Source organism: Vigna angularis, chromosome 4 (genome assembly GCF_016808095.1).
Source record: "Vigna angularis cultivar LongXiaoDou No.4 chromosome 4, ASM1680809v1, whole genome shotgun sequence".
In the NCBI taxonomy this organism is placed as follows: domain Eukaryota; kingdom Viridiplantae; phylum Streptophyta; class Magnoliopsida; order Fabales; family Fabaceae; genus Vigna; species Vigna angularis.
This window is the reverse complement of record NC_068973.1, coordinates 13,297,996-13,311,513: the sequence shown is the minus strand read 5'-3', so window position 1 is coordinate 13,311,513 and position 13,518 is coordinate 13,297,996. Positions and strand designations below refer to the sequence as shown.

The window sequence follows — 13,518 nt, the reverse complement described above, 5'->3', positions numbered from 1 at the left end:
TTGTTATTAAAACTATGTTTCAATGGAATAAAATGAGCAAACTTTGATAATATATCACTTACTACCATGATATTAAAGTACCTGTGGTTGAAGTAATCTAACTACTAAGAATTGAGTAATCATAACTTGTTGACAAATAACACATTCTTGAATAAACTTTTTGATATCTTCCCTAATTTTGTCCCAGTAAATTGAGAACTAATTCTAGCAATTGCTTGCGTTGTTTCAGTATGCCTTCCTACTTTAGGTGAATGAAATTCATTCGTGACCGTCTTTATTAAGGTGTCATCTCTTGGTAGCATAATTCTCCCTTTCCATGTGAGGACATCTTGCTGAACTGAATAATCTCCCTTCCTGCCAACATTGTTAAGACAATTTTCATAAATTTTCATCAATGATTGATCATTTTTTGTTGCAACAACTATTGTTTTAAGCCATGTGCTTGAAGGTTCTGACCAAGCCATAGAAAGGCTCCTAGATAGGGCATCAACATGTTTATTTTGCTTTCTTAGGGAGTATTGGATTGTGAAGTCATACCCAATGAATTTGGATAACCATTGTTGTTGCTCAAGTGTTTGAAGAGTTTGATAGAAAAGCTCTTTCAGACTTTTTTGGCCAGTCTTAATAATGAACTTGTGACCCAACAAGTAATGTTTGAACTTAGATAAAGCTTCAATTATAACATAGAACTCTCTAGCAAAGCAAATTGCTTCCGCATTCTCATGGACAACATCTTTGAAAAGTAAGCAATAAGATGTCTATTTTGGCTTAAGATAGCTCCTATGTCTATTTCTAACGTAAAAGGTTCAACAAAATTAGATATAGCTAGCATAGGAGCAGTTGTAAGGGTTGACTTTAATTCTTCAAAATCTTTTTCTACGGAAGTTGACCTTTTAAACGAATCTTTCTTGAGTAAATCTGTGAAGGGCAACAATATGAACACAACCTTTAACAAAGCGGCTATAATACCATGTTAACCTTAAGAATCCTCTTAATTGTTTTGAGCTTTTGGATTTATGCCATTTGTTCACTACTTGAAGCTTCTCAATGTCTATTGCTACTCCATCTCTTGACAATGTATGGCCTAAATAACCAATCTGTTGTACTCCAAAAGTACACTTGGAGAATTTAGGAAAGAAATGATGTTGTTTGAGAATACGAATACTATCTCCAGATGTTATATGTCATCCTTCCAATTAGTGCTATAGACTATAATATTGTCATCGAAAAAACCTAACACAAACTTCTTCAAGAAATCCCTAAAAAAATTTGATTTATTAAGAATTAAAAGGTTGTCGGTGCATTGGATAACCCAAATGGAATTACTAACCATTCATACAAGCCCTGATGCATTTTAAAAGAGACTTTATGTCTATCCTCCTAATTGAATAGAATTTAGTGATATCTTAATATGTTAAATCCAATTTTGAGAAGTAACATGCTTCATACAACTTGTCAATTAGTTTTTCAACTGTAGGAATAGGGAAGCTATCCTTAATAGTGATGACATTTAGTGCTCTATAGTTAGTGGATACTCTCCAAGTTTCATATTTCTTCTTGACCAAAATAATTGGGGACGATAATAGGTTGCTGCTAGTTTGGATGATTATCTCTTTTGACATGCTTTCTACCAGTTTCTCAATTTCCTTTTTCTGGTTGTGTGGATATCTATATGGCTTCACTTTCATTGTCTTTAACCCCTCTAACAAAGGAATTGAGTGGATACGAGTTATGGATAGTGGTAAACCATTGAGAGTGTATGTAATAAGATGGCTAATTCTGATTATAAGTCATCCAACAATTCTAACAAAGGAAGAGCATGAGTCTCTTCCTGAATAACTTACATGTTATACACTTTAGTAATAACATTTGTATGAACCATTCTCATGATATGATGTAGTTGAGTTGCGGTAGTTAAGTTGTCACTTTCTCCTTACAATGTAGTGAATCTTCCTTCATGTAAAAATTTGATTTGTAACGACTCATAATCAGCCAAATGAAACCCAATTGTCTTCATCCAACTTGCCCCTAAAATCAGATCTGCACCTAAATTGGGAAGTAAAAACACTAGCAGTGTAAATTATTCCTTGTGCATGTAGTATTAACTATTGAATCAACTCTTCAGATTCCATATAGTTACCATTTCCCACATTCACTTTGAATATTGAAGCTTTTTCAATTGGAAGTTTCAAAAAATTAGCAACTCTAGGTTGTAAGAAGTTATCTAAGCTACCACCGTTAATCAACAACACTTTTAAAGGCAAAGTTCCTACATGAGCCATAAATTTAATAGTACTCACTCTCAAATGATGATCATCAATATTTTGTAATTTTATTTCTTTTTCCTGATGCATTGCATTTAGTTTGGAAAGAATCCTAATCTCCAAGTTGTAATACATACCATTGTCTTTTAGGGCACTTATGATTTATGATTGAAGAAAAACTAACAAAGGTCTTTCTCTCTTCTCAATTAAATTACATTTCTGATGGACTTATCCTTTTCACATTAGAAATTTTTCTTTGGTAGTCTTGGAAGAGTAGCTAATAAAGGTGTTAATGTCACTTTGAACACAAATGAGGAATATATAAACCAAAATAAATATTAAATTTTATTTCTACTATAGTTAAAACACGGTCTACAATAAGTACCAGTTATTTTTAAGGAAAATTATGTGTTCATATTATATGTAATTATAATATCATATAAAAATTAGGCTTATATTTTGGCTACGATCATTATTTAAAATATATTTTTTAATTTTTTAACTAACTTAGTATTTAATTTTATTGTTAATAGATTGACGTTATTATTAGTTTCATCTTTTATTTCTTCTTTTATAAATTTGTTTAACTCAATATTCAATTTATTTTTAGAAAGAAAAAAAACAAGTTAATTAAAAAGTTAAAAAAGTTGGTGAGCAAGAATGAATTAATAGATAAGTTACCGACTAGAAAGTGAGAGTTCCTCCCTGCATCTCACCCATCTCAGCCTGCACCTCCCAAAAGATGTTTTTATCCTTTAATTTTTAAATTCTGAAAAAGTTTAATGATGATTCAACCTATCTTCTCTGTTATTTACTACTGGACCTTTCTTGGCGCTTTTCAGAACCATACCCACAATACGCTGGTGGCTCACAACAACTAAACTGAACAAACAAAATGATGAAATCATTCTTGCGGCCACCGGTGAGGCCCACGATGAACGCGTGACGAAGAGGTAAGCGTAGAGCACCTGTTGACGCGGTACAACGACCCCAAGGCGGAGACCAGCGCCACGAAGATGCCGTCAACTAGAAGCGACACCTGCAAGACCTTCTGGCAGTTGGAGCCACCGCGAATGTGGATGTAAGCGGAGTAGGCCACGACGGCCATGCCCAAAGAAAGAAAAAAAACCCTAAACCGCAATTCCAACTGCGATGAACGTCAACGGAGTTCCATATACGGCGAGCATCAACCGCAGTTCCATGTGCGGCGAGCGTCAACTGCACTTCCAAGTGCGGCTACCATGAACCACATCTCCAACTCCGGCCGCCTCTCAACCGCACTTCCAAGGTCTTCGCCACCAACAAAAATAGTATGTGAGAATGAAGTGCGACAAGTAAAACTGGGGAGGAGGGGAGGAAGGGAGAGGAAGTACTCCGCGAGAAGAGAGAAAAAAAGAAAGGGGTGTAGGATTTGAGAACATGAAATGAGGCAAAGATTAACAGAAAGATTGACAGAGAAAGAAGGAGAAAAGGGGGTGTAGGGTTTGGGGAAGAGAGGCAGAGAATGGAGGGTTTGGTGTTTTTTTCTAATTGTTGAATGGGTCAAATAAAGAAAACAATCAAAAGATTAAAGGAGCACAGTTGGAAATATGAAAAAAAATAAGAAAGTGTAGGATGACTGAGGTGTAAGGAGAATCACTCCTAAAAAGTAAAGAGTGATTCTTCCTGTACTCCCAATTTTACTTCTTTATCCTTCATTTAACAAAAAGTCAAAACTTAATTAATCAATTAATGTTTCTTAATCGCACTTCGAAGTGCGTTAGTGATCGTATTTCGAAGTAGGTTTTATATGTTTCTGTCGCACTTTGAAGTGCGTTTCTTATATGTGCACGTTTTTATGCTATGAATTTTAAAAAAATACATATATAATAATTAAATAATTACAAATAAATCCAAAATAATATTTAACAAAATTTACAGATGATAATTATTATTTAATTCAATAAAAAATTTAATAATTATTTCAATTTCATAAAAAATTAAATAAAATTAAATACATAATAAATAATATATTACGAAAATAATAATATGTTAAAAAATAACAAATTCAACAAAATTTAACAAACAAATAAAATAAATAAAAATATATTAAGAAAACATTTTATTTATCAACTAACAAAAAAAATTAAATTTATTATACTAACCTAATAAAAAATAAACCTAATAAAATAAATATATACTAACCTAATAAAAAATTAACCTAATAAAATAAATATATACTAACCTAATAAAAAAAATTAAAAAACCTAGAAATCAAACCTAAACGCTATTCGAAATGCGGCGACAACTACCGCACATGGATGTGCGGTTAGTGTGAGCCGCCTGGGAAACCCTCCGCATATCGATATGCGGTTTCCCTACTTTCCGCACTTCCAACTGCGGAAGTCTGCGACCACTGGCGTTTAAGCAGCTGCTCTCCAGCGACCAACACCAACACCCAGCGAACTCAAAAAACACATGCATATATTTGTATGATAGCAAATACCTACATTTTATCAAGATACTAATCTGGACGCCAGAAAGCACCTGAGATTTGTGAGAAATCAAGCACGAAGGAGAAACGCAAATAGCTTGACACAAGAGGGAGGAGAAAAGAGGGGCAGAGGAGACCGGAGAGAACAATGGAAGAGGAGGGAGGGCGGAGGAGGGAGGAGTGATTTAGAAGGGGGTGTAGGGTTTGAGGGTGAGATGCGGTAGAGTTCAAGTTTCAAAATTTGTTAGCCTTTTAAAAATTTAAAATATTCTTGTTGACTGTGTTGAGGGGTATACTTTGGAATTAAAATATATTTTGGAGGTGCAGGACGAAGGCAGTAAGGTGTAGGGAGAATCACTCATTTCCTAACAAAACAACAAATGAGAAGCCATTTAAATAAAAATAAATATTTAATTGTAATAAGTATTTAAAAGTTAATGAAACAAGAATTTTCAATAAAAAGTTATTAAAACATTTAATTGTAATAAGTATTTAAAAGTTAATTAAGTTTAAAAATTAATAAAAAGAATTATTTTATATATATATATATATATATATATGTATATATGTATATATATATATATATATATATATATATATATAACAATAATGAAAAAGAAAGCCGTCACGAAAGCTTACATGTGCGGCATGCAAATAGCCCACACAATAAGGAAATTTAGCATTTGAAAGTCAGCAAGAAACAGATTAAGGAAAATGTGAGACAGAGAATAATACAAGTGAATGTGTAATAAATTTTTGATACCCTCAATCGATGTCATGATGCACCCACCCAAATTGATAGCCTAGTTTCATTTTCAATCCTATCCCGTTTCGTTTCATCGCTGACTTTCTGTCGTTATTAAAACCAATGAAGTAAGATTCGTTTTTGCTCCATCTTCTTATCTTAAGGCCTTAATCTGTGCCACCACTGGTGAAGCGAAGTGAACTACGATGGCTGCCACTGGAGGTGATGAGGGTCACAACAACCCTGCTCTTGACCCGGATTTGGATATTCCGGATACTCCGGATCTCCAGTTCGCTGAGTTCGGATCGGGTTGTTTCTGGGGAGCGGAGTTGGCCTTTCAGCGAATTGTGGGAGTGGTAAAGACCGAGGTCGGATATACTCAGGGCCACACACCTGACCCAGATTACAAACTGGTTTGCACAGGAACCACTAACCACGTTGAAGTGGTTCGGGTTCAGTTCGACCCGAAGGTTTCCCCCTACACGGATCTGCTTGCTCTGTTTTGGTCTCGACATAACCCAACTTCCATCAACCGCCAGGTAAGTAAATTACGCGAATATGAACATGCAGCTAATAAATTTTAAGTTTTTCTTTTTAATTATATTATTTATGATAATATTATGTTATATTTTTGGTTGTTTATTCTGTATGAATAAATCTCAGGGCAACGATGTGGGTGCACAGTATAGATCAGGAATATACTACTACGACGAACAACAGGCTCATTTAGCCCAGGAATCGAAAGAAGCAAAACAGTTGGAGTTGAAGGAGAAGATTGTGACAGAAATTATTCCAGCTAAGAGGTTTTACAAAGCAGAGGACTACCATCAGCAATATCTGGAGAAGGGTGGAGGAAAAGGTGAATGCAACAAACAGTCAGCAGAAAAAGGTTGCTCTGATCCCATCAGGTGCTATGGCTGATCATGGATCAATTCTGATAATTTTCTTGCTACACATTTCATCATGTCTAGCTTCTATCAGTCATCTAATGCGTGTTCCAATATAACAGTCTATCCAAAAATAAAATGTCATTTTGTATCTTCAAAGTGATCATATCATATACTTTTTTTATAAATGTTTTAAATCTATATATTTGCATTCAACTCTTTGCTATAAGGAAGGGTACATGTGAAACTGCTAGCACTCCAATCAAATTAAAACATTTATTTCTATGTGATGTAATATATTGATGGATACATTCGCATTCAATCTTAGATAAAAATTAAAAAACAACAACTAAGACTTATGAGAGTTTGATTTTGTAGAATGCTTTCAAAGTTCATCTTTCGGAGATGAGAAAGATCCTGTTGGATTGTCAGAGGAATTTTTGATTGGATAGGAAGCCATCATGGCTATGCCACAAAGTCCCTCCTTTTTAGATATGTTCCTTTGCATTCTGATGTAACCATGTTCTCCCCATTCTGGTCCCCAAGAGTTTCTCACTATCCAATAATTAGTCCCATCAACCGTTGTTCCATATCCCACAATCGCCACACCATGATTTAGATCCGTGTTACAGTCACCCGTAAACACTCCCTGCAAATTTTTTTATATAAAATTAGGATAGTTTCAGTATTGACACCTAATAGTTAAATTATAGCAACATACTTATAGTAACATGTTAAGTGGTAAGCATACTAGATATTTACCTCAGAGTAGAACTGGAAATCAGATCCCCCAGCATCAATGGCTACAGAAACAGGTTGGTTGGCGACAGCTTTGAGCAGTGCATTTTCATCGTTCACAGGGACATTTTCATGACCATCAATTGACACAGCTAGGTCATTCACCTACCACATGAAAGATTTTTGGCACTTTAGTTTCTAAAGTTATCTAATAATTATAGTGGTTTCATTGGAAAATATGTTTGGCCTAACATGCACCTTTGCTGCATCACACGTTCCTTCTTGTGCTGTGTATGGATAATTGCTTTCTGTTGTTATGCCTCCCTTCTGTTTGATGAACTCAAAAGCAGATTCCATCAACCCACCATTACATCCTTGGTTTTCTTCTTTGTCACAATCGACCAACTCTTGTTCAGACAATGACACCAACTTATTTGTCTTGATTTGGTTAATGCCTTCAACAGCTACAACAGTTGAAAACGCCCAGCAGCTACCTACACAAGACAAAGAAAACAATGTTATTAGAAGCTATAGCCTATGTGAGGACATAAACTCAATTTATAGCACGCCGTAGTTGGACTGAAAGATATCCTTGAGAGTACCAAACAATATGATCACACAAAATCCACCTTATGAAGCTTTCACTCAATAACAACAGTTTTATCCCATTAGTTGAATTCAACTATATAGATCATACAGTGCCATTAAACTCGATTAAAAGCTAATTATCAGACATTATTCAACTAGTTTGAGCTCTATGATTAATGAGTGGGGATCATTAAGCTTACCACATTGGCCCTGATCTTTCACATTAGTGACAGCACCTTTCTTCCTCCAATCCACTGAAGCAGGAACACTCCCAACCTTCTCATACATGAAGGTCCCGCTCCCATGTTGCGTGCCTCGGAACATTTTGTGGTGATTAACTTTTGAGCCTGCATAGGTACTCCTGAATTCATGGTTGGTCATGTCAGCGAACTTGTTCAGTTTCAGCTTATAAGGCTTATCCATCTTGTTAGTGTTATGCACATGCATAACATTTGCTTTGAACACGTTAAACCGTTTGTGCTTCTCACTGAGGCTTCGCGAAACCGTGTGGTGACTCCTCCATCTCTCGTACAAGTCCCACAAGCTTTCCTCGGACGCCAAATCCTTCTCATGAAAATCAAAGCTATTGGCCACTCCGAGAACCAAAGAAAGGGACAGAACAACCCACAAGAGCTTCTTCATTGCCATGTTTGTGTTTGGAATCAATAAACCGAATGGAAGATGGGAAGGGAAGGGAGCAAAGGAGGGTTTATATAGGGAAACGAAAGTTAACTAGTGAGAAGAAAACAAAAGCAATAATAAATAAACGAGGAAGTTACGTGTTCCTTATGGGCATCAACAATGAGCAATCATGAAGATACCAAACTGTGGCATGCACTCAGAGAATTGTGTAGAACAGATGTAAGAAGTGTTTGTGTTGCTCAAGAATGGAAGCCAAAGGATTCAATATAGTGAATGAAACTAAGGAAGGAAACCTGACAAATTTTCCTTTTGTGTTATTTTTAAGAATATTGTGTGTTAGGTGCCGACCCTGAAGCTGAGACACAGTTTTGGTCATTCAATCTGTTATCGTATGCTTCAAGAATCATCTTTCTCTTGCATGCTGATCACGCTATCAGTTTAACAAGGGGTTGGGCAGGAGAGAGAGTAACATGGTTACGTCCTGTTTTGAGGCACCATGAGTTGCAAGTTGGGTGAAGCATTATTCTGAAAACTCTAAAACACTGTGATAACTGATTTTATGATATAATATAACGGAAGTGACTTTTTGAAAGTGTGAAAATATATCCGAAAGGTAAGAGTTTTGAGGTGCTACGCACCATAAAGTGCAGTCTGAAACAATATATTTCTGTATAAAGCTAGTCTTGTACACTTCTAACTTCTGATTAGTAATCTAACTCACGCATTTGTTGTTATTAAATGTAAAACGTAGAAACAAAAACTGACGTGTCAGTTATTGAACGTTCAAAATCCATTTATACAAAGATGTTATACTCTGATACTTAAAACCGTTGTTATGAATTTAAGTATGTCTCTCGGTCTCATGTTGAGTAAAATTCAGAAAATTGGTATAAAGAAAAATCTTACAAATTTATTTTAAATGATTTTGGTAAGAATATTATCTTGCACTTTTCTACGGATTGATTTATAATTTATTGCTTTCGAATTTTCTTAATTTACTTTTTTTAAAGAGTTGTTTAGTTTTACATTGGTTTATCCTGTTCAAATAAATCACAGAATGTAAAGGTCAAATTTGAGAGAGAGTGTATAGAAATAATTTATAGAGATGATTATAAATCTAAAATTATATAATGAAAATTTGGTAAGTTAATTTGACAAATACCTAGAATTTGTTATTTGAATTTGGCAAAGGTTGTATCTGCAAAAGAACGTAAGAACATTTTTTATTTATGGATCAGCGGTTATCATTTGAGTTGAGATTCTAGGATGACGTTCTTGCTTGTTGTAAAGGATTACAATAGCGTAATGCGTTATGCATCACAAATTATTTGTGATTTAGCCTTTATTATTGTGTAGACTTTTGGGTGAAGTATTCGCTGATGTTGTCAATTTTTTTTATCTTTGATATTCTTTTTCGTAGAAGGATTAGATCCATCGCGTGCATTCACAAAATATTTTCTTCTTCTTTTCTTAATTTTTCAAACCTTTTATTATTAAAAGTACTTTCCGTCTTTCTACCTCACCTGTTACAATTTACAAGCTCTGGCTCAAAAGTTAAGCTTTCACGCTCTTTTAGATGTCCACACTCCGAACTTCCATAGAGCCATAACCTCCAATCAATTGGAGAAATTTTAAATTTATTAAATTATTAGTCTTTTATATATATATATATATATATATATATATATATATATATATATATATATATATATATATATATATATATATATATATATATATATATATATATATATATATATATTTCGAGAGATGATCGTTACCTAGAGATAATGGACTTTGAAGATATGTACTTTTCTATGCCGTCGGAAGAGAAATATTAATTTTATAGTTATAACTTATACGACTATGGTAGGACATAAAACATCATGAAACACTCCAGGAATGTCTTTCTATCTGACAACATCTTTTTGATCCTTGTGTAGTGCTTTTGAGCATACCTTGGTGTTATCAATATCTGCACATATAAAGAGAAAAAAACGGAATATTTTAATGTGCACTAGTTTTATACTTAACACATCATGATTTGTCTTATAACTGTTTAGAAAGAATATTTTAGGTTTAACGTTTCGGTAAGTCCCTATTTTCGTCCAGAATCTCAAATAGGTCTTCTACTTGTTTGATGTCTCAATTGGGTCCTTATTTTTGTAAAATTGAAATAAATAGAGGCCTTTCGTCAAATTGGGCAAATGGCGTTTAAGACGTAGTTACGTGGCATGTTGAGGGTATTATTTAATCTGACGTGTCATTAAAAACGTGTTTGAAATGTATTTTGTATTAAAAATTCGAGTGCGAAATGGGGAAATCAAATTTAATTAAGGGAAAAGTGGGCAAAACAAATTAAATTAAGTGTAGCCCTTTCTCGAGAAATCGAAATCAGATTGGGGAAAGAAGATTGAGGCTTCGTATTAGGGTTCGTGGGAGGAAAAAAAGATGTTTTTGTTCGATTAGAAGCGGCAGGGTTCTTGGATGAAGAACATCGACTTGCAATAAGGCACTAGAACTTCATCGTTGGAAAGTGGAAGAACAAAGGAAAATGGAAGAGGCACAATTAACTAAAGAAACAACATTGTCAATGGATGAGAAAGAGAAAGCAAAATGTGTAGCTACCGTGGAAGAAGCAGAAACATCTCGAAAAATTGTAGAGTTGGAAGCACGAATATAATGACTGTAGAATCTGGGCATAATAAGAAGACAACAAATATGTTTTCACACTGTCCCACCAGGTACATAAATACACTATAGAGGAAATAGAAGAAGCAACAAATTTATTTTCAAACTCTCTCAAGGTTGGTGAAGGTGGTTATGGGCCAATCTACATATGTGAACTAGATCACACACCAGTTGCAGTGAAGATATTGAAACCTGATGCAGCTCAGGGACAAACACAGTTTCAGCAGGAGGTATGGAAAACGCAAGATTTCGAATTGCTGCAGAGATTGCCTCTTTCGGAGGGGCAACAAAAGAGCTCTTTCATGGCCGCTGAGATTCTGAATTGCTGAAGAGATTGCAATTGGGCTCCTTTTCCTACACCAGACAAAACCAGAACCACTTGTGCATCGTGACTTGCATCATTGTTATTTTTTATTATTATATCATACCTTAGTCATTTTTATCTAGAGGTGTTAAAATGGATTGTCGTCTATAGACTAGTATGCCAAAATGGGGTGGGTCAGGTTGAGATTTTCATCCCACTTGCCTATTTTAGCTTGGCTCGGCACTTAAAAACTCTAAATTATAGTTTTTCTGTACTTAAAAAACTTAAATTATTTTTACTAAAAATCAATTATACTTGTTTAATAATTTAGTTTTAAAATACTGAACTTATTATAGGTGAACTGTGGTTTAGGTCATTCTCTATCACAATTTTCCCTCCGCCTCTTACCTCCCATTACATTCCTTTCAGAACTCCCCGTTGTTGAAAGCTTGCCGCCGGTTCGTAGTCGTCGAATGGTCGCCGCCGTTGAAGGCTCGCCGACGTCGAAGGATCCATTGAAGACTCGTTTTTCCACTCCTGGTTGTCATCGAACTGTCGAAGGCTCTACCACCGTCGAAAGTTCTGAGAACACTTTTCTTTAGCTAGAAAGAGAAGCATAGGGATATCACCTAAGGTACGATTGTTTTTCATTTCTCTTTTAGAAGGGATAAATAAAATTGGAAAGCGATATGTTTGTCTTGAGGTGTATTCATCTAACATGATATTCTGTGAATGAATGGTGTATTTGGTTGAGATGCATGACATACCTTTGCAGAATTAACTAGTGAATGTTACTAAAAGATGTAGTTCCTCATATATTTCGCGAATCTGGATTTGTGAATGATGAGTTGGGTTTCAGACATAGTAGTATTCCACATTTTATCTAAACTTTGGAGATATTTTGTGTGATTAATAATATTTGTAGAATATTTAAGTATTATTTTTCGCAATAAACTTTCGTTCCGTTGCGGCAATAAAAAAAAATGAACCTCCGCTTAATATTATATGAAATGAATATTTTCATTATTAAAAGTATTTTACAAAACTATTCATTCGATAAAAGGTGAAAGCAAAATTATGTGACTAAAATATCCCAAATTAGATTAATGAGATTTCAGGTGCTCATTTAATTTCTGAATAAAAGGTGCTTATTTTGATTCCTATATTTTTCACTTTAAATAGTTTTCAAGTTTTACTGACGTTCAAAATAATCTCATTTTTTTTAAATTTTGTTTATTTTAGTTTTTTTTTTTACTAATTGTGTCTAAATTACTAATGATGTAATGTTAACTTAAGCCAATAATAAATGAGCTGTCAATTTTGGATATACGTGGCAAGTTAAGTGGAAATGGTAAGTTAAAGATGTTTTTGTAAAACCAAATGAACATTGGTTTAGAATGGATTGTTCAATTTTGGTTGAAGAAATTGGTGAAATTGTTGTTCAATCATCATCCTCCACCACGAGACCTTCGCGCCGCCATGGACATAACCTGCAAGCAACAACCAGAATCAGAGATCCAAATCATGAAACGTGAAAACCCAATTGCAATCTTCACCATTGCGAAAACCTCAATTGCAAACCCTACAACCCTAAATTAGCAAAACCCCATCTTCCTCCGTCAACCATCTTCGCGTTGTCTTAGAAAAACCCAGTCACATATTTACAAATTCAAACCACTTAAACCCCCAATCTATTCGGGAATTATTGTTGTTATTGTATTATGAAATTTATGTGCTTAAAAGTTTATGTAAGTTTGGAGGAGTTTATGAAGTTTAGCATTATCTATGTTTAAAGGTGACTGCAATTTTCTGGGACGAAAATTCTTTGAGAAGGGGTGAATGTAAGATCTGGAAAATAATGGTTTTAAAACTAAAGTAGTTTTGAGACTTTGAATTTTTGTTTGAAATTAGTGTTCTTAAGTGTATATTTTGTTAGAACATAATTGTTATGTTATTACCTTATTTTTATATTTTTGCCTAGGGACAAAAGGGTCTTTTACCTTTATTTAATTCGTGTAGAAATTAATTAAGGGGTGATTTGGTGTTTAGAAACCCTAGAAACTCTAAATCAAAGAGAAAAAATGAAGGAAGAGAGGACATTGGCGTTTTGGGAGAAGAAGAGAGAGAGCGATAGGAACCTCTTAGTATTAAGGAAGATTGATGGTGTTTTAGGGTTGTACATAAAA

The 13,518-nt window shown here is 34.4% G+C and overlaps 2 protein-coding genes across 2 annotated transcripts; one reads left to right on the top strand and one right to left on the bottom strand.

Annotated features, from left to right (window-relative positions):
• Positions 1 to 5,417: 5,417 nt before the first annotated feature.
• On the top strand, positions 5,418 to 6,585 carry LOC108331731 (peptide methionine sulfoxide reductase-like). The gene is made up of 2 exons (XM_017566630.2): positions 5,418 to 6,021; positions 6,146 to 6,585. The coding sequence occupies exons 1-2, from the start codon at positions 5,689 to 5,691 to the stop codon at positions 6,401 to 6,403; spliced, it is 591 nt and encodes a 196-aa protein (XP_017422119.1). The 5' UTR covers positions 5,418 to 5,688; the 3' UTR covers positions 6,404 to 6,585.
• A 35-nt stretch (positions 6,586 to 6,620) lies between these two features.
• Positions 6,621 to 8,837, bottom strand: LOC108331729 (vignain). The gene is made up of 4 exons (XM_017566629.2): positions 7,896 to 8,837; positions 7,366 to 7,601; positions 7,132 to 7,272; positions 6,621 to 7,018 (listed from the first exon to the last, which is right to left on the bottom strand). Exons 1-4 carry the CDS (start codon positions 8,341 to 8,343, stop codon positions 6,755 to 6,757), a joined length of 1,089 nt encoding a protein of 362 aa, XP_017422118.1. The 5' UTR covers positions 8,344 to 8,837; the 3' UTR covers positions 6,621 to 6,754.
• Positions 8,838 to 13,518: the final 4,681 nt, after the last annotated feature.